We start from the raw sequence: 27,133 nt of genomic DNA on the forward strand, positions 1-27,133 counted from the left end.
CCAAACCTGGCAATAATTGATCGGAAGAAGAATGAGACACGCTCGTGTCATATATTCATGCATGAACAGCTTCGTTAAAACCCAATTTAGATTTCCTCCCATTGTGCGTCTGGATCTACCCAAAGACCTTCAGGAACCCCCAGATGCCCAGCCCGCTCAGGACCGGGATTGTCAGGTTGTCATCCCACCCAAAAACATCAACGACCTCACTTACCGCAGCGGCGAAGCCCGACCAAAGGCTCATCAGCCCCAGGGCCACGCCGCCGGACACGGTGGCCAGGGAGCTGTCCAGACCGACAGCAGACGCGACGGCGTGAGGTAGGCCCAGCGTCCCCTTGAACATGAAGCCCTCATCGCCAGGCATGGGTCCAATGGTAGGGACGAGCCAGCCCCAGAAGCCCCAGGCGGTGACGACGCCGACGACGAAGGCGGCAGCAGAGCCGGCGAGCGACTTGCCGCGGCGGATACGTGGGGTGTAGCGGCCGTAGAGGCGGCCGAAGGTGCTGGCGGCGGTGTCGCACCAGCTGAGCAGGAGGACGGCCATGACGCCGACGTCCTTGGGGAGGCCGCCGAGGGCGAGCAGGGCGCCCAGCAGGTAGAAGACGACACCGTTCCAGCCGGAAACCTCGCTCTCACGCATGAAGGCGCCGAGGACGCGCGTATAGAAGCGGTTGAAGGCCGGGTTGACGTGCCGTATGTAGTCGGCCGTTGCGATGGGCGCCAGGGCCCCCGCCAGCCAGGGCGTCACGGACGTGGTCTGAGTGCCCGACGCGTACAGCCACAGCACCAGGAAGCCGATGGACAGGTGAAGCAGCTTGCGCGGCACCTCGTGCTTGTGCACAAAGGTCCGCCAGTGCCGGTGGATGGGGATCAGCCCCAGCGGGCTCGGGCTTCGGCTGAAGTCACGCCAGCTCCATCCTGGCGTCTGGGCCGAGTTGGGAGACAGGTGTCCGTTGGTGTTGCCATTGGCATCGTGGGAGGCCTTGCCGTTGGCGTTGCCGTTTGGCAGGTCCTCCGGCGTGGTGGCTAGCAGGGTCTTTTCCGTGTTGATGGCCGTTAGGCCGTTCACTTTGCCCGTGCCCAGTGGGCTCCTGCTCCTTGTGCGTGACCTCCGCAGTCCGTCTCGTGTGTTGTCCTCGCTCGGGCTCTCTGGGACGGACTGGGGCGTGGCGAGCCTCCTCCTTCTCGCAGCGGACCTGGTGGTGGGGCCAAAGTAGGCATCTTGTGAGGATTCGCGGTCGGAGGGCGTGGGGCTCGGCGAGATGACGCGCGGAGTGGCCGGGATGACGGGCTTGGTGCGGAAGGACATGATGTCGGAGGGGAAGGGCGGCAGGGCGGGGAGGGCCACGGTGCCGGAGAAGAGAGGGCGGAAGAGATACAGGCGGTCGAAAGGCCAGAACAAAGGAAAGAGAGGAGAGGTGGAGTGGAGATGTAGTTCGAGGTGCCGGTCCCTTCTAGACTGGCGGGCGGCGTCGTCGGAAGCTGCGGCGTGGTGTTGGCGGTGGAGCAGGGCCGCTACACCTTGCATAGGATCCAGGGTGAGATGAATGTTTGATGCGGCTGAGCGTCGTGACTCGGCCGCATGTTTGCTGAGCAGAGCAGGCAGAGCAGAGGGAGTGGGCTTCTGATATAGAAGCAGGGCAGGGCAGGGGGGGGGGGCAGCACAAGCCTTGGGTGCAAGGGGAACAATTAAAAATAAGACGAGTAATCAGCGGTTGTGCCGGAGAGGCGGCCTCACAGAAGGGCCCGATGTGTGTGGGTGTGTGTGTGTGTGTGTGCCTGTGTGTTGGACAGGAACATTCGAACCCACAAGAATACTGGAGTCGGTAGACAAGTCGACAGTCGACAGTCGGGCGACAGACCACGGCAGAAGGTCGACTACTGTTAGACCGGTCTCCGTCACTCGATCAAGGTTTTGGAGACGGAGATGGGAGGGAATGACGCTCCGTTCCGTCCGTCTCTCTGCTCTGTGCGCTGCACTCTCTCTCTTTCTCTCTGCCATGGCCTGTGCACGCGACCACTGAAGAAAAAACGAGACCAGGGTACCAGCCTAGCCCAGACAGTCACTCAGTCGCAGGCAGGCAGGCAAAGATTGGACGGATTACAGGCATGTGACGGACCATTGCTTCTTTCAACCACCGTACTGCTTCTTCTTTTCACCTTTGCGTCTGTCAGTGATGACCACTTGAGATACTGTGTAAATGAGTATCTGAACTGAGATATGGCATGTCTAGTCGGCCGGTTTCTTGCTTGTTGAGTAGAGTACAGTATCGCGACGGTATCTATTCACAGACTCGGCTGAGGCATGACTTTGCCCACTGGCGGGCAGTTCGTCTTACCCGCAGTGCCGCCCGCCACTTGCAGTTGACTTCTATTCCAACGGTTTTGCACCCACTTGTCATGCTAAACATAGTTTCTCAGTATACAGATTAGCTTTGGGTGGAATGAGATGTTCTGCGCCATCGGTTGCAGACTCGGCCTCAGCGGTAAAATCTTCCGCTGGGTCTGATGGGTCAGATGGGTGAGCCAGACAACCCACGTACAGCAGGTTTGGAGCGAAGACTGTTTCGGCTTCATTCCTGCGTGAGATGTCGGCCTCTTGTGCCAGTGCAAGAAACATGCGGTGTACCATGGATCTGATGTCACATCGCTTTTCTTGCTGGAACAGTGTAGTGCTCAGAGAACCCAATCACAGAGCCAGCCCGTACAGAAAACCTGATCATCAGATTGACTGGCTGGATGACCTCATGAGCCAAACACATCTCCCCCAGTGCCCTGACGACTTCTCACCAGTAGATTACGTTAATCTAGATGGTCTGCTTGTTTTCCCTGCCGCCCACCATCAAGACAAACATGATCCCCGATCCGATCCCCGATCGCTTGGGGCAGCCGGCGTTTCCGATGCTGGGCATGCGGCATGCTGGGTACCTAGGAAGGGTCCTCGGCCGATAAGATAAGATAGCGATAACCTTAATTATTTTTCTGGTTGTGTCGCATTGGCAAGCGTCAAAGTCAAGCCTCTGCGCCAATGAAGCAGATTTGGACTTGGGACTGCGATTGAACTTTGGCGGCCAACTTCTCAAAACAACCATCCCAGATGCACTTGCGACTGTTTCTGTCTTGAAAATAGAGAGGGCAGCCAGTCGCAACAACCAACTAGCAGCTTCCGACCGACAAGCCACCTCTACCCCACACCACCACTACGTCCTGTCCAACCCGCGATGGCTGGGAAGACGGCATCAAAGGACAAAAAGGATGCCCGCGCATGGGAGGGGCTGACCCCGCCTCTCGCCGAATGGATTCTCGACGCCATCAAGAGCAACGGCTGGGGCGCACGCATGACCCCGGTGCAGGCAGCCACCATCCCACTCTTCAGGAGGAACACCGACGTCGTCGTCGAGGCCGTCACTGGTAGCGGCAAGACCCTCGCCTTCCTTATCCCCGTCATCGACAAGATTCTGCGCTCAGACGAGTCGCGGAAACTTCACAACGTCACCGGTGTCATCGTCAGCCCAACCAGGGAGCTGGCCACCCAGATATACGACGTCCTCACCAACCAGGTCCTACCTTTCCACCAGCCCTCCGCCGACCTCCTCCCAGTCCTCAAAGACGACGATGACAAGCGATCCGCAAGCACCGAGCCCGTGGTTATCCCCCAGCTGCTAGTGGCTGGCACGACAAAGCCACGCGCCGACCTTTCCTACTTCGTTCGAAAATCACCCAACCTCCTCATCGCGACACCCGGTCGTCTCGCCGAGCTGCTGTCCTCCCCCCTTGTCAAGACGTCGAATTTGGAAGTGTTAGTCTTGGATGAGGCGGATAGACTACTAGATCTGGGCTTCAAGGAGCAGCTGAATACTATTCTTGGCTACCTGCCGAAACAGAGGAGGACTGGGCTGTTCAGCGCATCGATGAGCGAGGCTGTCTCAGAGCTGATCAGGGCCGGCCTCCGCAATCCGCAGAGGATCGTCGTCACTGTTAAGAACTTGAAAGACGGGGGCATCATCGAAGAGAGGAAAACACCCGCCTCGTTACAGATGAACTACCTCATTATCAAAGCGTCCCACAAGTTCCTCGCTTTCGGGCAGCTGCTAGAGAAACTCAACCCTCGCCCCCAGAAGACCATCCTCTTCCTAAACACATGCGACTCAGTCAAGTATTTCTTCAAGGTCTTCCCAGCGATAATGCCCCCAGGGTTCACATTGCTCCGCCTACACGGGAAGCTCGACCCCTCGACCAGAGAGAAAAACTTCAACCAGTTTCTTACCTCATCATCGCCAACCGTCCTCCTCTGCACAGACGTCGCAGCTCGCGGTCTCGATATCCCCCAAGTCGACTTGGTCGTCCAGGACCCGCCTCAGGACCCAAAGACCTACATTCACCGCGCGGGCCGCGCAGGCCGCGCAGGCAGGCGCGGCCTCGCGGTCGTCATGCTCCAGCCCGGCAGGGAGGAGGACTACGTGCCGTTCCTGGAGATCCGCAAGACGCCGGCGCAGCCCCTGACGCAGCCCAGGATCACCGTGACGGACGAGGAGGCCGAGGCGGCGTCGGCGCGCATCCGCGCCATGGCGCTGGCGGACCGCGAGGTACTGGACCTCTCGTTCCGGGCGTTCCCCAGCTTCGTGCGCAGCTACGGCGAGCACCGGGCGGCGTCCATCTTCCGCGTCGCGGACCTGGACTGGCCGGACCTGGCGCGGCAGTACGGGCTGGTGGCGCTGCCGCGCATGGCGGAGCTGCGGCGGGTCGAGGGGCTAGACCGCGGGCTGGGGCTCGGCATCGATGTCGCGGCCATCCCGTACAAGGATGCTGCCAAGGAGAAGAAGCGCCAGGCCGCACTGGCCGAGCGCCAGGCCGCCGTCGAGAGCGGCGAGGCCGCGGCCGCGGTGGAGAAGCGCGCTGAGCAGAGGCGCAAGAACGCGCCGTGGAGTGGCAAGGTCGAGAAAGAGGAGACGAGGACGCGTCGGCGGGAGAGGAAGGAGAAGAAGAGAGAAGCTGCGAGGCTCGCGGGCCTCACGGACAAGGAGAAGGAGGAGCAGAAGGCGCTGGAGGAGATGCTCGCCAAGGTCAGGGCGCAAGTGAGAGCGGAGACTGGTGGGACTGGCAAGAGCAAGAATGAGGACTCCTTTGAGGGCTTTGACGATTAAAGAAGGTGTGGTTTGAGTTAGTTGGAGGGTGGAAAAGGGATGCTGGGAAACAGCAATCGACGTGTGCGTCGAAGCATCTACAGATATGCATCTACATGTGAATCCCGAAGGTTCACTCAATACTAATGAGGAAGACCACAACATCAAACTAAGCCTTAACGCAAATGCCACCTGTGAATGGTGAGCTTTCTAGGGAGAAGCCTTGACTGCCGAGGATCAGCTGTACAGGGAGATGCAATGTTCAAGAACAACTTTGAACCTGCGGATTTTTCAGCAAGGTTGATTAATTCGGTCGAATAGACATGGCTGCTGGAGCTGTGATGTTTGCCCCTTGTGCCATAGTGCCATCTCACGATTCAAGACAGTCTATCCGAAGGCTGATCCGTCCGGTCGCCAGTCTTTATATGAAAGAATGCTACTGGATTGGTACATGCAAATAAATGCGATGTTCCTAGTATGTGCCTTTCCTTCCGGCATCTTTGAAGCCCCCCCCCCCTCCCCCCTCCCCCCCACCATTTTCCAGTTCCACTAACATTCGCATTGGTCTCTGATGGATTTGCGAGCGGTTGTGGACCATCAAACCAAGAGTGAAGCTCGGAAGTCGCTTGAGACTTATCTCACAAGGCTCCGACCTGACTAGACCAACAAACCCTTTCGCGGTTGTGAGGAATTGAAGACTCTCTCTTGGACATAGTCTCGCCGTAGTCGATGGATGCGCACGCATCTTTGGTATTCGTGTTGCCCCATGCAAGCACCCACGAAGATCGAAGATGTCGATCGAATATGCGGAGCTTCTCTGCGACGGTAAATGCAAAAGATCTTTTGCATCCGGAGCTGAATTTTCCAGGAACCATCCATGTTTCAGACTTCCTCGCCACCATGGTCATTCTTCCAAGAGCCAGCATAGTGGTGGGTAACCAGCGATGGACCCACGACGTCCGTCTTATCATAGTGGTTGGTTGACGAAGCAAACGAATATCCGGGCAGGATCAAGACATCCGCAACCTGCTTCGGCTCCCTGATGAACCAAGTGCTCTCCTCGATCGGGTCGAACTCGTCATCTGTCACGTTGAGCTTCTGCTGCAGGGTCTGGAACACACTGCGGGTCAGCCGCCTGGGCCCGGTGAAATCGACAACGTCCCCGACCATCGGCAGCGTCACGTTTGCGATCGCGACGCCGTTCTTGGAAGCGACCTCGTGCAGGCTGCCAAGGATGCCGTCGATGGCGGCCAGCATATGGGGCAGGCCCGGCTTCGCCAGGATCATCCAGCTGTTGAGTTGGTGTAGGATGTTCTTGCCCCAGCCGACGTCGAACTCCCAGCCGACGACGAGGGAGGTTGCGCCCTTGTACTGCGCGGGGATCCAGTCGTCTATGGGCGTGTCCTCGCACGAGACGTCGAGGTCGGACCAGATGCCGCCCTCGGCGTAGAGGAGGAGATAGCGGAGGAAGTCCGCCTTCAGGATTGGCACGGTAAGGTTGAGGTAGCTCTCCACGATGTCCGGGCGCGAAGTGAAACTCTTCTGAACCCACGCATCTGCAGTTTCATCTGTGAGGAACTCAGTCCGGTAGCCGGGGTTCTTCTCGATGCAGCTGTTTGTCCAATTCCGGGCGTTTTCGCTGAGTCCTTTGGGGCCAAGTTTGTACCATATTGTCTTTGGAATTGTAGGCGGTAACGTTGATGGCGTAGACTGAAATAAGAATTGTGGAGAGAGTATCCAAGACTGGTATAAGAACAGGCAGAGGATGCACGCGGCAACGCATGCAACGAGCCTGCGCTGCAACACAGACAAAGACTGGTGGGAGGGGATCATGATCGCTCGAGACAACTATTGAATGTTGTCTGAGCTGATGATGTGAAGTTGAGATCAGGGGTTCAAGGACAGATACTTTTGCGACAGAGGGTTTTCATGCGCCGTCGGTGCCGGGTATGTGTTCCATGTATCGAGTACGACAGGGTCAGCCTTGGAAGTGAGTGGCCCGTTTCAAACCTTAAAAAAGTTCGGATCGATGAACATAGTTAGAGTAATTCGAACTAAGGTGACCGGCTCCCTGGATCGCCAAATTAAATTGCTGAAAGTGGGTTCGCAAACATGCATGTCCGTTTGTAGGGGATGCCGCAATTTTAGCTCGTCATCAAGCTTGAAATATTCGCATTCACAAGAAACCAACATCAAGCACGGACATGAGAGTCTCGTTAGTACTAAACCTAACAGCGTCTGTAGAGGGCTAGCCACGAGCAGCTCAAACGGTGGGTATTTTTCATCTTAAGATACGTGAGTCTGCCACCTTAGTGTGGGCACATAGGGATACAGCTTTCTGCTCAGTGCGAACTTAATTTGAGTTTGTTTGTGCGCTTGTCCCAGCAGAAATATATAAATTTTCGCATTAATTGAATCATTAACTAAAAACTGCAATCAACAACATGAAATGAAATTCAATCATTAAGAACGACGAAGCAAAGTATTTAAATAAGTTTATTAAAAAAAATCATTTTGTGTCCATGCCAGTGAACTGCGCAGAGAGCATGGGTCTTGAGTTCCTTGTCTTCCATCTCACAAGGTTCCAATCTGTGTGCTTACAGCGGCATGCCCACTCAACTTGTTTACAATTCTGTTCCGGCGCTAGGCAGACAGATTCCTTTGTAAACGGAGGATTTGATCAACATAAGCAAGCAAGTCTCTCTTTGTCACACGTGAATCGATTGTGACTGGACCCAGACGGTGTAAACCACGCCGACATAACGATCTACGGCCAAGACAAACAATGGGATTCCGGGCTGCTTATTGTAGCTCGAATAGGAATTGAGTGTCTCTCAATAGTAATATGTTTTGTCAGATTATTTGTCTGATATAGGCACGCAAATCCTTTAATCCTATGCCTCACATACGAGCAGGCAGAACTCATCAGCTATGACCTCACTTGATACACTGCCCCAGTGATGTTCGGAGCAACATCGCCACAAACCTTTGAGGCGTGAGGGCTCGAGGGACTATAAAGCCGTCCGGTATATGTCACTACGAAAGAGAGAATAAAAAGTAAAACGACAATTTCCTTTGCACCACTTCGACCAGATCAAATAATCCAAAGACTGATTATATCATTCAATCGATAAAGTGAATTTCTACATAACAATGAAGACCTCGACCCTCTTTCTGGCGTTGACTGGATCGGCTCTGGGAGCTCCTCCGGTTGCTGTCAAATCCGATAGCCTGGACAGCCGACAACTCGGAGATATCGGGTGGAACATTTACATGGGCAGCTGGCATGGTGAGGGCGTTGTATGTTGCTCCCGTTCTTTATTTGATCATCTCAGCCACCGCGCTGCTGAGATATGAGGCTCGATCCCAAGAGCCATGAAGCCTGCAGATTTGTGTTTCTTTTGGTGCTTCTGGCTGACTCTCGCTCTGTTAGTGCGCTGGTGTACCAGCTACTTGCGATTATAAAAACACCTGGGTACTCGGTAACAACGTGGATGACATCTGTAGTCGGGCGGGAACTGGCTCACCATTTCCTTATCCTGCTGATGATGTGGTCTACTGCGACATTGAATTTGGCGATCGCGGGTTTTGCGACGACCACATATTTAAAATTGTCAAGGGCAAGGATGGTGATTGGTACGTCTATTTTCGATTAAGTTGTTCCGAATGCATGGTTTCAAGATGGCTGTCCCAGTTTTCGAAACAGTTTTTAAGTCATGACCGAATTTGGAAGAACATGGCACTGATTCTAGCCTGCTAGCTCTCCTAACGGCAGTAACCCCGACAAGCGATACGGTGTTCTCGTTGACGTGACCAACAATAATGAGGAAGTCGGTTTGTGTAATAAGGATACTGAGCCTGTGAGGGGAACAAGCTGCCCCGATCCGGCTGGTTCTCGAGCATACTATAGTCTCTTGACTTGCACAGTCGACTATAAGAAGGGTCGGTGCGGTGCCTAAGTCTATGGGAAGGTCTGGGTTTGGGTTAATTAACAATCTCAGCTGGTTTGTACGGATACAAATTATAAAATGAGAATATTATTGATTATTTTCTGAATTACTATTCGAAATATTATCATAATTTGACGTCCTGTATTAAGCTAGACGTACATTCGTAGCTTCTTTAACCAGAGACAGTGGGCTTAAGTCAGTAAGAAAGGAGGCAAAATACGCTGACAGAACACTTCAATTATACTCTATTATATTATTAATGAACGTTAACTAAATTCCTGTCAGCTAAGCATTTATGTTTCACAATGGGTATCTCCAGCTGCTCAATTGAATGTCTCCGAACAGCGACTGTTAGTAATCTGTGTGACATTTGGCCTCCTGCTGTACAAGCATATGCGTGCACGTGGGTGCAGGGTTGCTTACTTCAAACGTATCTATATCATCTGGTCTGCTCACCCTACATCCACTCCCGGTCCGTCTGACCATAATTTCGACATGTCTGATCTAGACCGGGCAACTGCAACTCTCGCGCTTGGTGACGGGGACGAGATATGTGAGTGGTACCGCCGCCCTGTCATCGGCGGGGATGCGTACCCCCGCCTTCAAGGAGGCAGGGGCGTCCTGGAGTCTGGGCTATGCGGAGAGTGCGCATCTCTAACCCAAGCGATGCTGGGTGCGCGACCGGATACCTCCTTAAGTCACAATGGACAAGGAGACGTCGTTGGCGTATCTGTCACACGCATAATTCTCGATGAAGGGTACACATTCCAAAAACCCTACAGCCAGTTACGCGACGATGCGGACTTCTGCGCGCTCTGTCAGACCATTGAAGACTCGGTGATTTTTACCCAGAGATACACAGTTGGGCATGATCCTACTCAGATTCCGCCGGGCAATCATTTGTATCTGGAGCCTGTCAAATCCGATAATGATATGGTTGGATTCCTTGTGAGAGTCGTCGAAGACGAGAACACGCGCGAGACCGATTCTGAGACAAGTTCTTCCGACGCCTCCGAGGGAGGTTTCAAGAGCAATCCAACGTGGAAAGGATTTCTAGAAGTCGAAGTCTGGGAGACTGGTATTTCGATCTCAAATAGGAATGAAGGCTCTACTTGCTGATTTGTATCATGCAGAGGCTGTCCGAACGTTTGATAATTCATCATCGTTTGATGCGATCAAGGGACGCGAAGCTGTTAACACCCCGGTTTCTAGCTTTCGAAAGGCTGTACCTTGGCGGGACATGACACAGATGCTTCATTCGTGGTTACGAGACTGCGACTCCATCCACGGTGTTTGCCGAGACCACAAGAACTCACATCGAAGCTCAATGGATGTCGACACGTCAGCGTCTCCGACCAGGCTTTTAGAAATCCAGCAAGTCAACGGGCGGTTTCACGTCCGTCTTGTTGCAGGCACCGGAAACAGAACAAGATACACTGCACTGAGCCATCGATGGGGAGATTACAGAGCCAGCCGGACCACCACAACCAACATTGAACAATACCGGAATGGCATCAAGCTTGATTCCCTACCGCTCACGCTCCGACAAGCTGTACAGATCACACACGCAGCGGGAGTGCGTCATCTCTGGGTTGATTGCCTGTGTATCATTCAGAATGATGACAATGACTGGGCACAAGAGGCGCCCAAGATGGTAAGATTTCTGTCTGGGGGCACACTCTTATTCCTGGGTAGGCTTGTTTGTGGCCTTCGAGGCTAATCTTGGAATATCACAGGGCAGCATATATGCCAGTGCATATTTCACAATTGCTGCATCTGCGTTTGAGGACGCGGGGTGCTTTCCACTCAAGTTTTCAGAAGACCACCGCGTCACGATAGACGTTCATCCCGGGTTTGAGCTGAAGATCTCTCCCCGGAGCTCTGACTTTAACACATGGGGGATCGAGCACGAGCCTCTTCAGAAGCGAGGGTGGACTCTCCAGGAAAGGTTGCTATCTCAGCGCATCCTTTACTGTTCGCGGTATGAATACTACTGGGTGTGTAGAGAGCAGCGCCTCCGCGCATGGGGCGACCCAGGCGATTGGTTCGAGTATGGGTCGGTCATGCCAGCAATCGAGAAGCATGGCTCACCCCTGCTGCTATCCTACTCCCCGCAAAGTCGAAAAGCCGCCTTAATCCAGTGGTATATGTTGCTATTCGACTACTCAAATCGTCAGCTGACGCTAGAGAAAGACAAACTTATCGCCATCAATGGCCTGGTCGACATCTTTCAGCGCTGGATCGGGTCGAGGTACCTGCATGGGCTTTGGGAATGCGACCTCGCGTGCGGCCTGGTCTGGTACCCGGGCAGTCACTGGTCCAACAGCTTTTCAGACTCCTCGGACTCGGAACTTGAAATCAAGACGTTCGGGCCCGACAAGTCCCGGTTCTGGCGCATATGTCCTACAAGGGCCCCTTCTTGGTCTTGGGCGAGTGCGGACGGCTTCCAGGAGCATTTCGGGGCCGAGCTCAACTGGCTGGCTGACGCTCTGGGGAAGCCACTGAGCGAATTAACCTACGTGAAGGCCACGATCGCGAGCGACGACGAGCACAGATCTTACCTGGGTGGTGAATTATCCGCAGAACCTCAGGTACTCAAGATCAGTGGGCGGTTGAGCAAAGCCTTCTACGGCTATGAAGATGCAGAAGAGCAAGACAGCCGCGTCTGGCAGCTAGACCGAGAAGGTGGTCCCAAAGTCTTCGACTTTATTGCCGACGATCCTAATTTCGATTCTGACGAGCATATTGCAGATGCAGAGAGCTCTAGACTGTATATCTTGCCCATTAGTGCTCACATGGGGCTGGTCATCACGCCGGCGAGTGAGGTTAACGTGCCGCTCTATCGGAGAGTCGGCATATCCAATTTCATGATTCCACTTCTTGAACAGCTTACTAGAGACAAGGGCGAGGGTTCAACAGCTAGAACCTCTGGTGATGGCACAGAATATGCCACTGTACAGACGAACGACAGGATCATCGAGGCACTGGGCTCCGCAAACAAGACTGATATAGGGGCTCTTGACGAGGACGCCGATGCTGCATTGTATACTGAGGGTGAATCAAGCAGTAAGAAGATTTTAACCAAGACTGAAGGCACAGCAGACTCCCGGGGACGTAGCTATTTGTATTGGGAAAAGTTTGCAGATGAGTGCCAGTGGCTCGGGGAGACGGGGGCCAGTGAAACTATCTTCCTGTGCTGAGACTCAAACTTTAACAGATTCAGCGGCTCCGTTAGTAACGGGGATCGCGGAGAACCAGCTGATTTAATCACTTCAATTTGAAATTATCCAGGCCTGCCGCATATCAAAGGCCAACTAGAAAAGTAAACAGAGACACCATAGAAAGGATGGATGATAGATGGGTAAGTCACTTATAAGAGCTAGCACTCCTGTGTCTGATGCGCCACGCATATCCCATCTCGCTCGTGAAGTAGGTAGAGAGTGCTGAGTAAGACTTCTCGTGGTATCTAGGTCATACCGAATTGTATGTGAATTCTCACAACTTTCCAATCGCAAGCTCGCCGCAAAGGTACAGGATGGTCGACTCATATTTGCCTACTACCCACCTAGGTCCCTCATTTGGGGGAGGGGGTGGGGCTGATATACATTGGTACATGAATGCAACGAGAATTCTATCATCAAGCTCCCTAGAAGAACCACCTATCTGGAGCAACTAGGTAAGTTTGGCGGGTACGTTAGTCATCAATAGTAAACCCTGTAGACTGGCCATTTCTGCGAGGAAATGTTCCAACTTCCGGCGCTTAGCCAGCTGCGGCCCGGACTGCTTGACGAGAATCAAGGACAGGATTGCGAGTGACAAGAGCGTGTGTGTTCAAGAAAAGTTCGGGAGTAATCATGAAGAAGGTCGGAGCCATGACCGCCAACTCCTTACGAGCTACTTAGGCCTTTTATGCAATAAACGTGAGTCCGTGACTGACTGTGCAACTGCTGAGATGTTGTTCAAAGATATCCTGGTATCTCTCAGTTGTAAATATGGTCGGTAAAGCTACTACATATTCCAGCTACAGCTGAAGTGATATTGACCCGTTCCTCTTTTGGGCAAAAGCTGCTGATTGCCTGGCTGTGACGACCACACCCGCGTTTACGTTTGCAAGCTGACAACCTCATTATGCCGCAAGGATATCGAACGTAATCCACTCTCGCGTTTTGCATTACTCGTTTGTTCGATGCGAGAAGCACACGGTTACAGACATTTGAGGGTTAAATGAAGTTATGGCGGAACGACTGGAGATGGCAAGGAAAGGAAGCACAAACATGCTTCACAAGAAGCAGAGCCAGGATTTGCATGATTCGGGGTGAAGGGCTGAACATGCTCTATGAGGAATCGCAATGGAGAATCCTCAGGGTGAAAGATAGGACTTGGGAGATGTAGGCGAGTTGTGGCATTTTTCTTTTCTCTTTCTGTGGCATATCATCCTCTCACTGAAGGATAATGTCTTCTACCTTTAGTCCCCAATTCGTCCATCCTTCAAGGTCACAGAGCTCATGCCAGTTCTTCCAACTGGATAGAAAATGCAAACCCTTCAGAACCCCCTTTTCGTTCAACTGCTTGCTGACAACGAAAGCGGGACCGATCAATTTGTAGCGGTCATCCTCCCCAGGGACTCTGCGGAGGATGAGCGGCGTCTGTACCCCAAAGATGAAAGCGCAGACGTCGCTTGTTTCAATGGTCCATGGGCCGAGTCCATAATACCCTCTCTCGAGCATGAAAAGACGCGCATTGACGGCAGTGAACATCAAATTTGAATGGCAAAATTGTACCCCAGCAGATACTTGGCAGCTCTGTGAAGACCTTGAAACTTGCACGCTGTTCTGAAGAAGCCGTGAGTACGACTTCAGGGAGTCATCCCAATCTTCCTGGGAAGGTCCTGAAAAGGTTCCGAAAGACAAGGCCTGGAGGAAAGCCAGACTTCATGAAAGGCGTCAGACTCTTCTCGTCCTGAGGCGCGGGGAACTCCTTCCGAAGCAAGCGACCATACCCTGGTCAAGTCCTCAGCTGTCGAATGTTGCATAAACCGCTGCGAAACAAATCCGACCAAACCGAAGACGACAGCTCGAACCTTTAATAAAACTGGGGCAAGGTCATTTTTGTGCACAATCGCAAAGTCGGCCGAGTCTGCAGAATCAGAGCCGAATCGATAGCCCTGACCAATGATACGAACAGAAGTTACCCAGTTCCGATGATCCCATCGTGGAACCCATGAGCTCTCCAGGCTGTCAGGCCCCTGCCCATCGTCCACCTCATGTGTCACATAACATAGGATATTCAAGTCTGAAGTATGTTCCAGATACTTCACGGCGAAGTCTCGATAAAGCCTCAAGTGTGATTGCTCATAGTCAGGACGAAGAGCAGGCATAGGGTTCTTGACAAATGGTAGGGCCATGAATGCGTAGATCCTATCTCTTGGATCACCAAGGCCCAGATTCCTAGCACCATCCAAAGTCTCTAGAATGTCCATGTCTTCCATTAGGCACTCCGAGTCGTAAAAAACCCTAGCCTCTGCCCTTCGTTGATGAACGAGCGTCTGCCGCACGAGTTTGGTAATCCACCAGCTGACATGGTTTGAAGTCCCCGCTAGTTCTCTCACGCGTCTGTTAAACCATAACTCGACTCTCATCAAGTCCAGCAATAGGATTTCGCAGCCGGCCCACAAGATACGCGCTTCACGTCCTAATGCTGCCTCTTGCACCACCCAACCGCGCCAGAACCAGGGAAGATCCACCATAATCTTGATTGACTGCCATCTCGAGTCTTTGACGAGCGGATCTTGAAAATTGGGCCAAGGGAAGCTGTTAAGTTCCCAAGAGAAGCCCGGACTTTGGAGGGCTTGTTGGATCATTGTATTAGCATCAGAAAGCACTTCAAAGGCGTCCCAAGCGTGGTCTCGATTGTCAGTGTCAGTCCCTAGGCAGATTAGGGTACACTGGGAAGAAGCATAAACGCGATCCATCACTGCGACTTGTTGTCCCTTTTCCTTCAAGTCGTTTTGATTAATGCATATCGAATCTGCCCACAAGGCTCGCGGCTGATCTGGCAGTCGGCATTGACGAAGAGCATCGTTCAAGTTGGCCGTAATCTGGTGGGCCATACCATTCAATAGGATGGCGTGATCCAACATATTTGAGCCCCATGCGTAGGAGATGGCCTCAAAGGGTCTGCCTGCGGTCCATCTGGGCAACTGGGCCGCCGGCGACGTCTTTCGTCGTTTGGGTGCTCTCTGGGCAGAATGGGGAGTTTGCTGACGATTATTAACATGAGTCGTTTCGAGGGTTCCAGACAATGGATCGTTGTCTTTGCCTGGGGCGAGAATGAGGATTCGAATGGAGTCTTGCTCCGGGAGTGGCTGATACTCATACATATTGGACAATTTGTTTCGAGAGGAACAATTTCAACAGGCGTAGTCTCGAAGTCAATCACTCTGTTTGTCGAAAAGAGCGAGCTATAAGGACCTCTGAGTGTGACTGTTGGCTGTATGCTGGGAGTGACTTGTAAGAGTTGAAGCTGATGAAGCGTGCCGAGATCTATTGGCACGTGCTAGTCTAGAAGTACAGAGTCGCCCAGATCGAGCTACAGGGCTGATCCAAATTCCTGTCTTTGCTAAGTAGATGAAAAGAGCAAGTGGCATCTGGAAGTTTCTGACTGACATGTAGATACCTAGTACGTCGTCAGCACGAGCCATTCTTTGACAAACAACTCTATCCTTCCCTGAGGCAATGCACGTAAGCTCGTGTCACTCGAGAACGCCCAATTCGGGTTTGACAGCATACTTTATTTAGTGACCGGTAATCTCAGCTCATGGCGCAGATGATATGGCTTGTAACGGGCATCTGTGTACTATCGAACAACAGAAGGGACTGCAGACCGCACGTGTGCACGTCAGGATCTGGCAGGAGCAAAATTTCCCGCAATCCACCCAGTGTTGATCATATTTCGACAGGCTTCAGTAGCGCCCAGCCATCTCGACTTGCCTATCTTCAAGAATGTTATCATCTTCATGCTGATGAGAGCCTTCACTATTGGCTTCTTGAAGGTCCTTTCCAGCTCTTTCTGATTGTTCAGCATTCACTTCTGCCACGATCGTCGCTGGACTGGTGAGAGTCTTCACTAGCGAGATTCCTTCCTAGAATTCATATTTTTGAGATCACCAACACCACTTTCAGTCTGTTTTGATGCATGCAATGTACGATGTTGGGGGAAGACTCTGCCATTTTTTTTATCGAGTTGCAATTCACATGCAAGTATGTTGTCGGCCTTGATGCCCTGACGAGCCCAAGTTTAACTTTTGGTGTCACACTCGACAAGTGTCTCCAAATTTAGCCATCTTAAGCTACCGACAACGCTCTCATGTTATAGGTAGTGCCAATCCCCCTCAGCCGTCTGGCTGCTCACCATTTCCTGCAAAGTTGACACTTAGCTATACCACACAGCATTCGCAGGCCCATTCTCAAGATCCAGGTGTGCAACTGCAGATGCGCTAGACGCATCATCGGCCATCTTCCAGACCTCGAGGAAGTTGGAGCCACTGTCGGGAATAACAAAGTACTCCTCGCTGAACCCAGAAGGGCCCACAGAGTTGGAAGAGCCACCGCTGTTAGTGGTGGGCAGCAGGAACAGCTGCTCCGTGATGGCTCCCGTGTCGGCATCCAGGGAAAAGGCAGAGACATAGCCCGGGATGTCTGTGGTCCGCGACCGGGTGGCGGCGTACAGGTACTTAGGCGAGGTGGAGTTCTTGCTCGAAACGATAACCTCATCAGCCCAGTAGGAAGATGAGTTGGTGAAGCCTGTTTGATGGGTTAATGAAATACAATCACACAGGGTATTTCCAGATATTGAGAGAGATCTTACCATCAGGCAGTAATGAATAAGTGGTGTTGGTGAAGGTCAACAACCCAGTGCTGTTGTCGCGGCTGTACACAGCGATGGAGCTGGCCGCCTCATAGACAACATATACCCACTTTCCATTGGGGTGGACAGCCAAGTGCCTAGGGTCGCTGCCGTCATCAGCGTCGAGGTGCTGGATCTCCTCGACCGTGCCCGCCGTTTCATCGACGGAATGGACCCAAACGCCATTACCCATATCATCTGCTGAATAGAAGAAGTCGCCGTCAGGGCTCACATCAGAGCCGTGGACACCGGCTGATGTGTCGTAGGTCGCATTCGCATATGTACTCTGTAGCGCGCCGTCCTCGTCGACAGAGATGGCAAGGCTAGCACATCCGGTGCTGTAGGCCGTGCCGAAGACAGTGTAAGGAGATACACTGGATGCTGCAATGTAATTGGCGTTGGAGCAGTCCGAGGACAGCGAGACGTTATTCTTATATGTGAGACTCAGATCATCTCCGATGGTGTAACCCTGGAAGTAGCCAGTGGTAGCCACGTATAGGTTTTGCTTCCGAGACTAGTCATTGAGCGTTAGCATTGAAATATGTCTTGAGAGCAGATAACGCCAAATCCGAAGCCTGAACATACGTCGAGGGTGATCCATTTCTGGCCGCTCGTGTTCGGAGCAGTGATGTTCTCGACGAGGGTCAATGCATTGGTCGAGTCGTCGAATTCGAGCCGCACCAAAGTGGTGCCAGCGAAGAAACCAGCATAGAGGGTGTGCGAGTCAGCGAGAGCACGCGCAGCACATGCTGCCAAAGTGACTGTGGAAGCACCACGCATGGTGTCTATTCAGAGGCTAAGGGAAAAAGAGTGTGGTATGTAATATTCTGTACAAAGTGGATTTAATGGAGTCTGAACTGCGCTATGCGTGCAAAATATGGCAAATAACCAGAATGGAAACGACTGCTTCTGGTAATTAAATGTTTCTGTCAGTGACACAATATAGTACTGGTCACTTGTCTCCTTTTTGCACATTGCGCAAAATATCCCCTATTATCCTCAATAACTCATGCTTCTGTACACCTGTTGCTGACGAATTAATTGCGTCCATGTTTGCGGCTTGGCGATCGTGCTGTTCCCCCACATCGCGGTCAAACGCAGGACCCAGTTCCTGTCCACGGTCCGCCTGTTGCAGCAAGTAGGGATCTGTCGAGTCCCAGAATCGCCGGCATTAGTGGCGCAGCCAATTAGAAACTTCCGCATTCTCTTGCTTTCTGGGCTCTCACAGGGCTATTTCTGCCGTTCCCGCTCCCGAACCCAAGGCCTCTCCCGCTTGCCGATCGGAATATCTGGGGTGAATGACTTAGCAGCGTAGGGCTGGGCTGCTGGTTTTACGAAATCGACGCGCGTCACTGGTCGTTTGTTTCAACGCTTCGCCCCTTTAAAACCAATCTGGGGAATAAGATTCAAGAGCACGGTATTGCCGCACCTATTTACATCACCGGAGGAGCCGGGTAGCTTTTTATGGTTATTCAATAAACGATTCACTTCAGTGAGCTATTCGCGGACTACAATCACCAAAGGACTCAAAAAGATAGGTCAGGCAGCCAGAGATACAACAGAAGCCATCTGTGTTATGCCATGCGCAATGGCTGAGATATGACGAAGGAGCAGATACTGCTGACGAAACATCTGGTTGGCAGAGAATGATGAGAGCGACCCTATATAGGCTCAGAGAGTGATTGTATGAGAGCAGTCCCTAGGCTATAATCATTATGACCAAGCACTGGATCAGGCATCAGGGGAACGACGGTGCGTGAATATTGAAAGTTCTGGATCTCCATAGAAGGCCCCTTGGTCTTAATTGCGACGAACACTGCCAGGGTCTCCTAGTGGATCATTCCCGGCTTGGACCAGACCAATGACCAATGCCCTGTGATGACTTCGTCAGCGAGTTTATCAAAGACAAGCTTTGGCCAAGACGACGCGTGGCCGCTAAACAATTATCCACACCCGTCTTTACCCACCCAGCAATATGACGAAGACTTCATGATCCACTACGCACCGCTTTATTCCTGACGTTTCGTTTTTTGGACTGTACTTCTATCGTTCTGCATCATTTTTGCTGCCCCCGAAAGCATCGCGTGCTGGTGACTTTCTCGAAATATTTCGGTGTTCTATACATGCACGCATGCAGTTTATTTCAAATGCAACGCTCAGATGGATTCGAAGACAAAGAGGATAATGATCGAAGAACTTCGGCCGGCCAAGTCCAGGAATTTGAGAACCAGAACACTAGACTTTGAATTTTTATTTTTGTTTCGTTCACCTGGCTGCTGTCCGGATGCTCCCTTTCCTGCAACTCAAGTGCTGCTTTGCCGACTAAATGCTTACTAACGAGAAACCAACAAGGAACCAACAAGCCAGAAACCATATGCTTATTGGGCTGACTATAGCAGTAAGCCGTAAAATAGTCTGACCATGGCTTATGAGATCAATGGAAAAGAGGCACGGCAATTTGCCCTCCTCTCGTTACTCAAATCTCAATTCTTCAAGCGGTTCACAATTCTGATCCATTGGTACCCGAAACATGACAGACTCAGTTGCAGACTACATAGTGGTAGGCGGTGGCCTGACTGGATGCCTCGTGGCTTCACGTCTTAGTCAGAGTGAAGCAAGACCCAAGGTAGTCCTGCTGGAAGCAGGAACGGACCCATCCAGCAACCCAGCTGCGGCGGGGCTCTTGAGCGGCCTGTCACTCCTCGGTGGCGAGCTTGATTATGCCTATCAAAGTGAGCGCGTCGAGAGCACGGCTGACCGCGTCCACACCCTCAACTCTGGCAAAGTCCTTGGTGGAGGCAGTATTCTCAACTTTGGAGGCTGGCTGCGTGCAGATGCCGCCGACTACGACGAATGGGCCGACAAAGTCGGTGACAAGCGCTGGAGTTACGAAGGACTCAAGCCCTGGTTCCGCAAGTCAGAGAGCTTTCACGGCGCAGGTGCCGACGCTGATGAGCATGGTTTCACCGGTCCTATGCACGTCACTACAATTCTTGCGTCTGAATCGGGAGAACGCAAATACCTGCTTCGCGAACCCGTAGAGAATGCCTGGACCGAACTTGGAGTTACTCCCAACCTGGATAAGAAAGGCGGTATCATCGCGGGCTTGACTGAAGTGTGCGAGAACTCTTCTCGCGAAGGTCTACGGCAGCCGTCGTATTCGACTTATCCGCTCAACAATGTTCGCGTATTCACTGAGACTGTTGTACACCGGGTCACATTTTCCGACACCATTGCCACTGGTGTGGAGCTGGCCGACGGCCGCAGGATTACGGCGCGGAAGGAGGTCATCGTCTGCGCAGGCGCGTACCGCACCCCTCAGATTCTTATGCTCTCAGGTATCGGTCCGTCTGCAATTCTTGCCGAACAAGATATTCCCATCGTGCACGAGTCGCCACACGTCGGCCAGAACCTCCACGATCACTTCGCCGTCTACTTCGCCTTCCGCTTGCGTGATCCTTCCAAAGGATACGCCCTCGGGAGTCCATCGTGGCGAAATCCCGCGCTGTTCAAGGGCCTCCCGTGGGACTGGGTGGTGAGCCAGCCTCTGCCAGAAGACATCATTACGAAGCACGAGCCCAACGCTGCAAAGCAGAAGAGGAACCTGTTCGAGGTGCTCACCCTCTACGCCCCTCCCGGCATCCCGGGCATCCCAGTTGACGGCACCCACATCGCCACATCGACGATGCTTCTCCTCCCCACCTCCCGCGGCACGGTGTCGATTCGGTCCAAAGACATAGCCGATCAGCCGTGCATCCGACCGAATTACTTCTCCACCCCACTAGACCGCGATACTCTCGTCTATGCCGCCCGCCAGACCCTGAAGGCCATGTTGGCAACCACCTCGATGAAGAGCATCGTCGACAGCGAGACTCCACCGTCCGGAGAAGGCCTGGAGGGCTTGGTGCCTCTCATGCCCGATGCCAGTGACGCCGAAATCGAGGAGAGAATCCAACGTACAGCAACGCAGCACCATCACTCAGGTGGGACCGCAGCTATGGGCAAAGTCGTTGACGCGGAGGGGAAGGTGATCGGTGTCAAGGGCTTGAGGGTTGCTGATGCAAGCATCATTCCGATGCCTATGGGCGGACACCCGCAGGCTACTCTCTATGCTATGGCTGAACAGATTGTGGCTATGATCATTGAGGATGCTTGAAATCAGGAGAGAACGAAGATGAGAGGGTAAGGCTGGGGCATGCATTGAATGCTCTGCTAATCGACCGCCCCACAACTGAGACTGACATTCACTTGGGTGCGAAATTGTTATCTTCTTGAGGCCTGGACCTCAATCTTTACATGAATTATTGGAACAACACCGCTACAGCACTAAAAGAAAATAGCGAAACCATCATTGTAGAGCCCTCTGTGGCTTACTTAATTCCCTGTACAGGTCATTCAACAGGAAAGTACTGTACAGGACATTATCACAAAAGAGGTAACCCTGAGAGAGGCTATACCTACGGATTGTTAACCCACGTAAGGCTGTTCTATAGCTGGTTATCCTATAATAAAATCTGTCTATTTCTTTCACAAGTCCCCTTGTTATTGTATTTATCTATTACATAGATAATGTGACCGCGAAGCGGACTCCCGCGCCCAAGCTGATGTTTTGACAAATTCGAAAGCTGCCTGGTTGCCTGGGTTTTCCGTTGTACTATGCTGTTGTCTTGGCTAAGTCTGTCCTCCGCACTGGCCCCATAGACACAGAATGATTCTAGTTCAATGGTGTTTCAGCATGAGTTGGCATCAATACAAATATGAGATGATTATACAATGGCTGTAGACAAAGAATGTGAACAGGGTTCTTGACCGCTGAATGTGTTATCATGCAGTTGGTGTCGCTGTGGGCGGGGCGTTTCCTTGGACTTACTTTCAGAGATCCGAGCATGAAGATGGATTATCTTTACTTTGTCGGCTTGTATGTACAGCCTTGAGGGTAATTCCGGCGAGTTAACATGGAGTCGACGCTTGCCATGCGATAGAAAGAATTTCTTAGCTCAGTGATGTTTTCGATTGAAAGAAGTGGTGCTGCTAAGACCAAGGACGTAATTCACTTCCCGAATCTACGACGGTTTGCGGAACATGGTCGCATCTTTCCTTGCAAAAGTGACACAAAAATCTGAAAGGGGCAAACCCATGGGCAAGAAGCACAGAGGACGGAATTGGAAGGACACAGGCTGCGTCAATGCAGTGTCGACGCCTCGGCGTTGAAGGACCAGAGCATCATTAGAGTCGAATCAAAGCCATGGGTGTATTACGGTTTTTGAGGTATCGCATTGGCTACCGTGCCTTTTCCTATCCTTTGTCTAATTCCATTTTGGCCTTGGGTCCGTGCCAGGACTGGATCCAAGAGCAAGAGCGAAATAACGATTAAGTCCATTTCTTAGACCCAAGCACACCGGGCTTTCTCCTTCACCAGACAACAGGGTCCAGATCAGGCTTCTTTCCCTTAACGGTGCAAGATCAGGTCGACCCCAGCCCTGGATACCGTCCCACTCAGAACTCGTCGAGTGATGCCAATCATGCCAGAAAGTACTCGCGCCAGTCTACCATCCATTGGAGTGCGATCCCTGCTCGGCCGGGCCTTGGTCCTACCATTGGCTCGCAGCAGGCTCCTTAGCAGGCTCAGCACCCCACTCGGTAGCCTGGCCAGCGGGAGCAGCGTCCCAGCTGGCGGCGGCAGGGTCGGCGCTCCACTCGCCACCAGCAGCGCCGGTAGGAGGAGCCTCCCAGTCAGCACCAGCAGCGAAAGTGCCAGCCTCGATGGCAGCAGGGCCAACCTCGTCAGCGCCGGCGAGCTTCTCCTCCTCGACCTTCTCCTCAGCCTCGGCCTCAGGGTCGCGGTCTGTGAAATGTTAGTGGGGTTCCTGAGGGGCTTGAACAATCAATTGAGCGTGACATACAGAAGTAGAGATCGACCATGACGTCCCAGGGGGTCTCGCGGTTGTAGATGGTGCCACGCAGACGCAGGACCTCACGGGCGAGCATCCACCAGACACAGCCAATGGCGTGGCGACCCTTGTTGTTGGTGGGGATGGCAACGTCGACGAACTCGGTGGGGGAGTCGGTGTCGCAGAGGGCGATGACGGGGATGTTGACGTAGGAAGCCTCCTTGATGGCCTGGGCGTCGGTGCGAGGGTCGGTGACGACGATCAGACGGGGCTCCTTGAAGGAACGGGTGATGTAGTTGGTGAAGGAACCGGGGGTGAAACGACCGGCGATGGCCTGGGCACCGGTGTGGGCGGCGAACTTCAGGACGGCACGCTGACCGTAGGGACGGGCAGAGATGACACAGACGTCGGAGGGGTTGTCGACGGCGGCAATGATACGGGCAGCCAGAACGATCTTCTCCCTGTTCGTGGCCGTTTGTTTAGAATACCGCCATTTGTAGCGTTCGAGGGCGATCGTCGCGAGAAGTCGCGACCCATCGTTCGGTCGAACTTACCAGGTCTTGCCGACGTTGATGACGTTGACACCATCAGCACTGTTTAGACGCCGTTAGCAGGTGAAGCTGGAGGAGAAGATGGCTTTTCAAGTCATGCCAAGTCATGTCGTGGCTTCAAACATACCGAGTCTTCCACAGGTAAGGCTCCATGTGAACCTGCAAGTTCTTGGAGCCGAGGTGGGACTGAGCAGCCAGGAGCAGCTCAATGTCCTGGCTGGTGGCGTTGAAAACGCTGGGCAGGTTTGCGGGCGCCATGATTGCGGTTGGGTGTGACAGAAATGTTGTCGTCGCGAAGTTCGGCAATGCAGTGGTGCTCGAGATGAGAGGAATGAACTTCGCGAGGTGAGGCTGCTTGGGGCTCTGCAAAAGAAGTTTGGCAGGTTTGCACCACACACAGCAATCGATTTTGCTTGCTGCAAGTGCGCCCTCGAAAAGTGTGGACCGCCGCTAGGGTGCGAAAAAAAAAGTGCAGGGCGAGGTACGTACCTCCCTGTGGCTGTGGTGGCTGAAGCCAAAGCTGCGCTAACCTGATATGATAAGCGAGCGAGCTGGCTGCGGCAATGCGAGGACGTCAAGAGAGCCGCGTCCCCAGAAATTTTGATGGCGGCCATGAGACGAGCATCGCGGGTCGTTAAGCTGTCGATGACCGCGGCCAACCCACCATGCCGCCCAGAATACCAGGCCCTTCAGGGCTCCAGAGCCTGACATGTATGTGGCTTGATTCTACCTTTCTCCTGTCCCAAGTTCGCCGAGTTGCATTGGATATACGCTGTCTTGCGAAAGCTGGTCTCCAGGAAGGGAGTCTGATGGGCGACCTCTCAGAGCTGCTAGAACCTGCCATAGGACAGGGCATACTCTGTCACAAATCGTGAGAGACTGGTGCTTCCTCCGCCAGTGTCTTGTGCAGTTTTGCCAAACTTCAAACACTCTTGACTGACATCCAATGCAGTATGTCTCCGGCCAGCGGCAGCATCCCGACAAGCCGCGCCCTCCCTTCAACCCCTCATCCAGAAGGCCACCCTTACCCAGAAAGAGAGGGATACTCTTCGAAAGCAGAAACTAGACCCTTACCGGTGGCAACAAGCCCAACAACGAAAAAACCGAAACCTCGAGCGGCGAAAGGTGCTCGAGGTCGAGCGCGACCAGGCATGGGGTGACCCAGTGAACGGCCTCGTGACGCCCTTCCTCGAGTCCTTCGACACCGGCGGTCAGTCGTCTCTGTCACAGGTCAAGCGGGATGATGACGGAAACGCGCTTGAGGAGCCGCACGCCCTGCCGACGTCGGAGCACATCCTCAACTACCAGCTCACGAAGCAGGAGCTCGACGAGGCCATCGCCGAGTCCTACACGCTCACCGCGCCCATCGCGGGCAACGTGGGCTCGATCTACTACAGCGAGGTTGTCGATAACCAAAGCAAGCAGGATCACGAGGAGAAGCACAAGCGCGCGGTCGAGGCCCTGAACCGGATCACAACCCTCAACAACGCCAGCAGCAAGGACAAGCGACATGCCAACATCCGGCGCATCATCGAGACATTTGGCCGGCATGAGACGGACGCGAAGCTGCGGCAGAAGCCGCTGGCCGAGGGACACACGGAACGTATTGAGAAGGTCCGTGGCGGCCCGGACACGGGGTCCTCGGAGGTGCAGATCGCCATCCTAACGGCTAAGATCAGAGTGCTGGCCCAAATGTACGCGGGCAAGAAGGGCAACAAGGACAAGCACAACAAGAAGAATCTGCGGCTACTGCTGCATAGGAGGCAGAAGCTGCTCAAGTACATGGAGAGGAGGGAGAGAGGAAGCGACCGGTGGTCGCACATGATCGAGACGCTGGGCCTGTCGCCTGCGACTTACAAGAAGCAGATCGAGGTTAGGTAACGAGAAGTAGAGTAGTACCGAGTGGAAGAACATAAAAATGTAAATTCTGTACAATACAGTCGTGAGTGACCAGAATACGGTGCAAACTCGACCCTGCTTTAACCTCGTTGCGCCTTCCATGATATGCCAGCCTACTTAATCAAATCAATCGCAACAGACCTCGAAATCTTTCATACTCTACACGAGGTGGGAATCCACGTTATCTTCGATTTCTTTTCTTAGAACACGGCGATGTAGTTGCCGATCCGCTCCTTCTGGTTTTGCGCTATGCACTCGGCAATCCATGTGATGTTCCGAATTTCCTGCAACAATGTTAGCGATGCATCCAAGCCACTGCGTGGAGTTAGAAGGCAGCTCACCTGTTCCCTCAGCTTCAGCCATGCATATACAATACCAAAGCTGAATTGTCTCGTGAAGGCTTCCTTGGAAATCTCCATCTCCTTTTGGTAGAACATATCCTCCAGACTCCGGCCATCAGACCCAGAGCCTCCCCCCATGTTGCCAGGACCAGCCGGCCCGCCACCCAGACCAGCCGCATCAAAGAAGGTCTTGTAATCGTGGACACCGTCGACAGCCAACCTCACGCCCTCAAAATCCTCGGCACGCGACAGCATCAACGTGCCCTCGGGATACAGCCGGCCGAAGTTGGGGTAGAGCTTCTTGCGGTCCGCCTTCGTCAGCTCGGTGCCGAATGAGTTGAGCGTAATGTTGATGGCCCTCCGGTCGGCCTCGAACTCGAGGATCTCCGACATGACCTCAGCTGTCGGCGTGCCCGCCATCTCGGCATGTGTGTTGACAAAGTTGTGGAACTCCTCGAGGTAGTTCTTGTACAAGGTATTTCGCACAATCTCAATGTTCAACTCGTCCAAGTCTTGGTGGCTCAGACTTCCCTTGAAGAACGGCGCCAGGGGGGTCTCGATCAGCACGCTGTTGTAGAGCTCCTCGATGTTGGTGGCAACGCAGAGCACTGGCATCGTCTCAAACCATCCCAGGGGATGGCACCTGTCAAGAAGCTCCCTCGTGTCCCTCTCGTGCAGTGTTCCTGTGATCAAGAGCGCAACGTTGTCGATCATATATCCGTACGTCAAATAGTCCATGAACTGGGCAAGTGCCCCCGTTGCGTTTGCCCGGACATATTTGAACTCGGAAACAAGCTTGTCGGTCGTCTTTGCGGCGAGACTCGAGGTGGATGGGTTCGGAGGCAAGGAGGCAAGGAAGTCGCCGTATGCTGGGCCGAGCTGGAGTTTGAGGTCTGAGAATATGCCGTGAGTAGATGCACTCGCCGCCAGATGCAGGGGAGGGCAACCAACCATCTATGCTCTCGCACTGGGTCATGTTGCTGTAGTTCGAGTTGGTGAGCAGGCCATTCCGATAACCTCGGACGATGCCCTCAATGTATCTGCGATCCGACGGTCAGTATGGCAGTCGTCATCGTTCAGAGCGGCTGGGACAGCTCATACCCATTGTTGACGTTGAAGAAGAGGCCCTCCATGATGATGCTGCCTGGAATTATCGCTGATGAGGACAGCTGGATTGGGTTGAGCAGAGCTGTTGTTGCGGGAGCCTCTCAGGATCATGGACCAGCGACGACGGCCTTCCTTTCTGGAGATGGATGAGCTGCTGATGCGCACCTTTTGAGGCTGCTATTGCTGGGAGCCGCCAAGGTGTCGCTGATTGGAGAGGAAGCGCCCAAAAAGTACGTACCTTTAAGCACGCCCTTTCAGGCTTAGCGCCGATTGCTCGAGTGCACCGACCCCACATGGCGAGTGAGAAGCACTTGAGTGAGCTTCAGCAAAAAATTCGGCCGACAACTTTTTTTTCTTGCTCGGCAT

At 53.2% G+C, this 27,133-nt stretch overlaps 11 protein-coding genes across 11 annotated transcripts; 5 read left to right on the forward strand and 6 right to left on the reverse strand.

Annotated features, from left to right (window-relative positions):
- Positions 1-115: 115 nt before the first annotated feature.
- J7T55_000080 (uncharacterized protein) lies at positions 116-1,528 on the reverse strand (the record flags this gene model as incomplete). Its single annotated transcript, XM_053134293.1, has 1 exon — positions 116-1,528. The coding sequence occupies one exon, from the start codon at positions 1,526-1,528 to the stop codon at positions 116-118; it is 1,413 nt and encodes a 470-aa protein (XP_052987980.1).
- Positions 1,529-3,221: 1,693 nt separating this feature from the next.
- Positions 3,222-5,144, forward strand: J7T55_000081 (tp-dependent rrna helicase spb-4; the record flags this gene model as incomplete). The annotated part of the gene is made up of 1 exon (XM_053134294.1): positions 3,222-5,144. One exon carries the CDS (start codon positions 3,222-3,224, stop codon positions 5,142-5,144), a length of 1,923 nt encoding a protein of 640 aa, XP_052987981.1.
- An 861-nt stretch (positions 5,145-6,005) lies between these two features.
- On the reverse strand, positions 6,006-6,956 carry J7T55_000082 (Initiation-specific alpha-1-6-mannosyltransferase; the record flags this gene model as incomplete). Its single annotated transcript, XM_053134296.1, has 1 exon — positions 6,006-6,956. The coding sequence occupies one exon, from the start codon at positions 6,954-6,956 to the stop codon at positions 6,006-6,008; it is 951 nt and encodes a 316-aa protein (XP_052987982.1).
- A 1,320-nt stretch (positions 6,957-8,276) lies between these two features.
- Positions 8,277-12,273, forward strand: J7T55_000083 (uncharacterized protein; the record flags this gene model as incomplete). Its single annotated transcript, XM_053134297.1, has 7 exons — positions 8,277-8,423; positions 8,557-8,759; positions 8,884-8,957; positions 9,582-9,717; positions 9,856-10,151; positions 10,207-10,727; positions 10,810-12,273. 7 exons carry the CDS (start codon positions 8,277-8,279, stop codon positions 12,271-12,273), a joined length of 2,841 nt encoding a protein of 946 aa, XP_052987983.1.
- A 1,332-nt stretch (positions 12,274-13,605) lies between these two features.
- J7T55_000084 (uncharacterized protein) lies at positions 13,606-13,839 on the forward strand (the record flags this gene model as incomplete). Its single annotated transcript, XM_053134298.1, has 1 exon — positions 13,606-13,839. One exon carries the CDS (start codon positions 13,606-13,608, stop codon positions 13,837-13,839), a length of 234 nt encoding a protein of 77 aa, XP_052987984.1.
- An 89-nt stretch (positions 13,840-13,928) lies between these two features.
- On the reverse strand, positions 13,929-15,452 carry J7T55_000085 (uncharacterized protein; the record flags this gene model as incomplete). The annotated part of the gene is made up of 1 exon (XM_053134299.1): positions 13,929-15,452. The coding sequence occupies one exon, from the start codon at positions 15,450-15,452 to the stop codon at positions 13,929-13,931; it is 1,524 nt and encodes a 507-aa protein (XP_052987985.1).
- Positions 15,453-16,504: 1,052 nt separating this feature from the next.
- J7T55_000086 (carboxy-muconate cyclase) lies at positions 16,505-17,758 on the reverse strand (the record flags this gene model as incomplete). The annotated part of the gene is made up of 3 exons (XM_053134300.1): positions 16,505-16,875; positions 16,940-17,492; positions 17,564-17,758. 3 exons carry the CDS (start codon positions 17,756-17,758, stop codon positions 16,505-16,507), a joined length of 1,119 nt encoding a protein of 372 aa, XP_052987986.1.
- A 1,750-nt stretch (positions 17,759-19,508) lies between these two features.
- J7T55_000087 (uncharacterized protein) lies at positions 19,509-21,134 on the forward strand (the record flags this gene model as incomplete). The annotated part of the gene is made up of 1 exon (XM_053134301.1): positions 19,509-21,134. The coding sequence occupies one exon, from the start codon at positions 19,509-19,511 to the stop codon at positions 21,132-21,134; it is 1,626 nt and encodes a 541-aa protein (XP_052987987.1).
- A 1,435-nt stretch (positions 21,135-22,569) lies between these two features.
- On the reverse strand, positions 22,570-23,678 carry J7T55_000088 (40S ribosomal protein S0; the record flags this gene model as incomplete). Its single annotated transcript, XM_053134302.1, has 4 exons — positions 22,570-22,823; positions 22,882-23,330; positions 23,424-23,462; positions 23,548-23,678. 4 exons carry the CDS (start codon positions 23,676-23,678, stop codon positions 22,570-22,572), a joined length of 873 nt encoding a protein of 290 aa, XP_052987988.1.
- Positions 23,679-24,085: 407 nt separating this feature from the next.
- J7T55_000089 (uncharacterized protein) lies at positions 24,086-25,301 on the forward strand (the record flags this gene model as incomplete). The annotated part of the gene is made up of 2 exons (XM_053134303.1): positions 24,086-24,131; positions 24,373-25,301. The coding sequence occupies 2 exons, from the start codon at positions 24,086-24,088 to the stop codon at positions 25,299-25,301; spliced, it is 975 nt and encodes a 324-aa protein (XP_052987989.1).
- Positions 25,302-25,519: 218 nt separating this feature from the next.
- On the reverse strand, positions 25,520-26,793 carry J7T55_000090 (uncharacterized protein; the record flags this gene model as incomplete). Its single annotated transcript, XM_053134304.1, has 4 exons — positions 25,520-25,603; positions 25,661-26,553; positions 26,612-26,700; positions 26,762-26,793. 4 exons carry the CDS (start codon positions 26,791-26,793, stop codon positions 25,520-25,522), a joined length of 1,098 nt encoding a protein of 365 aa, XP_052987990.1.
- Positions 26,794-27,133: the final 340 nt, after the last annotated feature.

Source organism: Diaporthe amygdali, assembly GCF_026229845.1.
Source record: "Diaporthe amygdali strain CAA958 chromosome Unknown NODE_43_length_333103_cov_65_012416, whole genome shotgun sequence".
Lineage (NCBI taxonomy): Eukaryota > Fungi > Ascomycota > Sordariomycetes > Diaporthales > Diaporthaceae > Diaporthe > Diaporthe amygdali.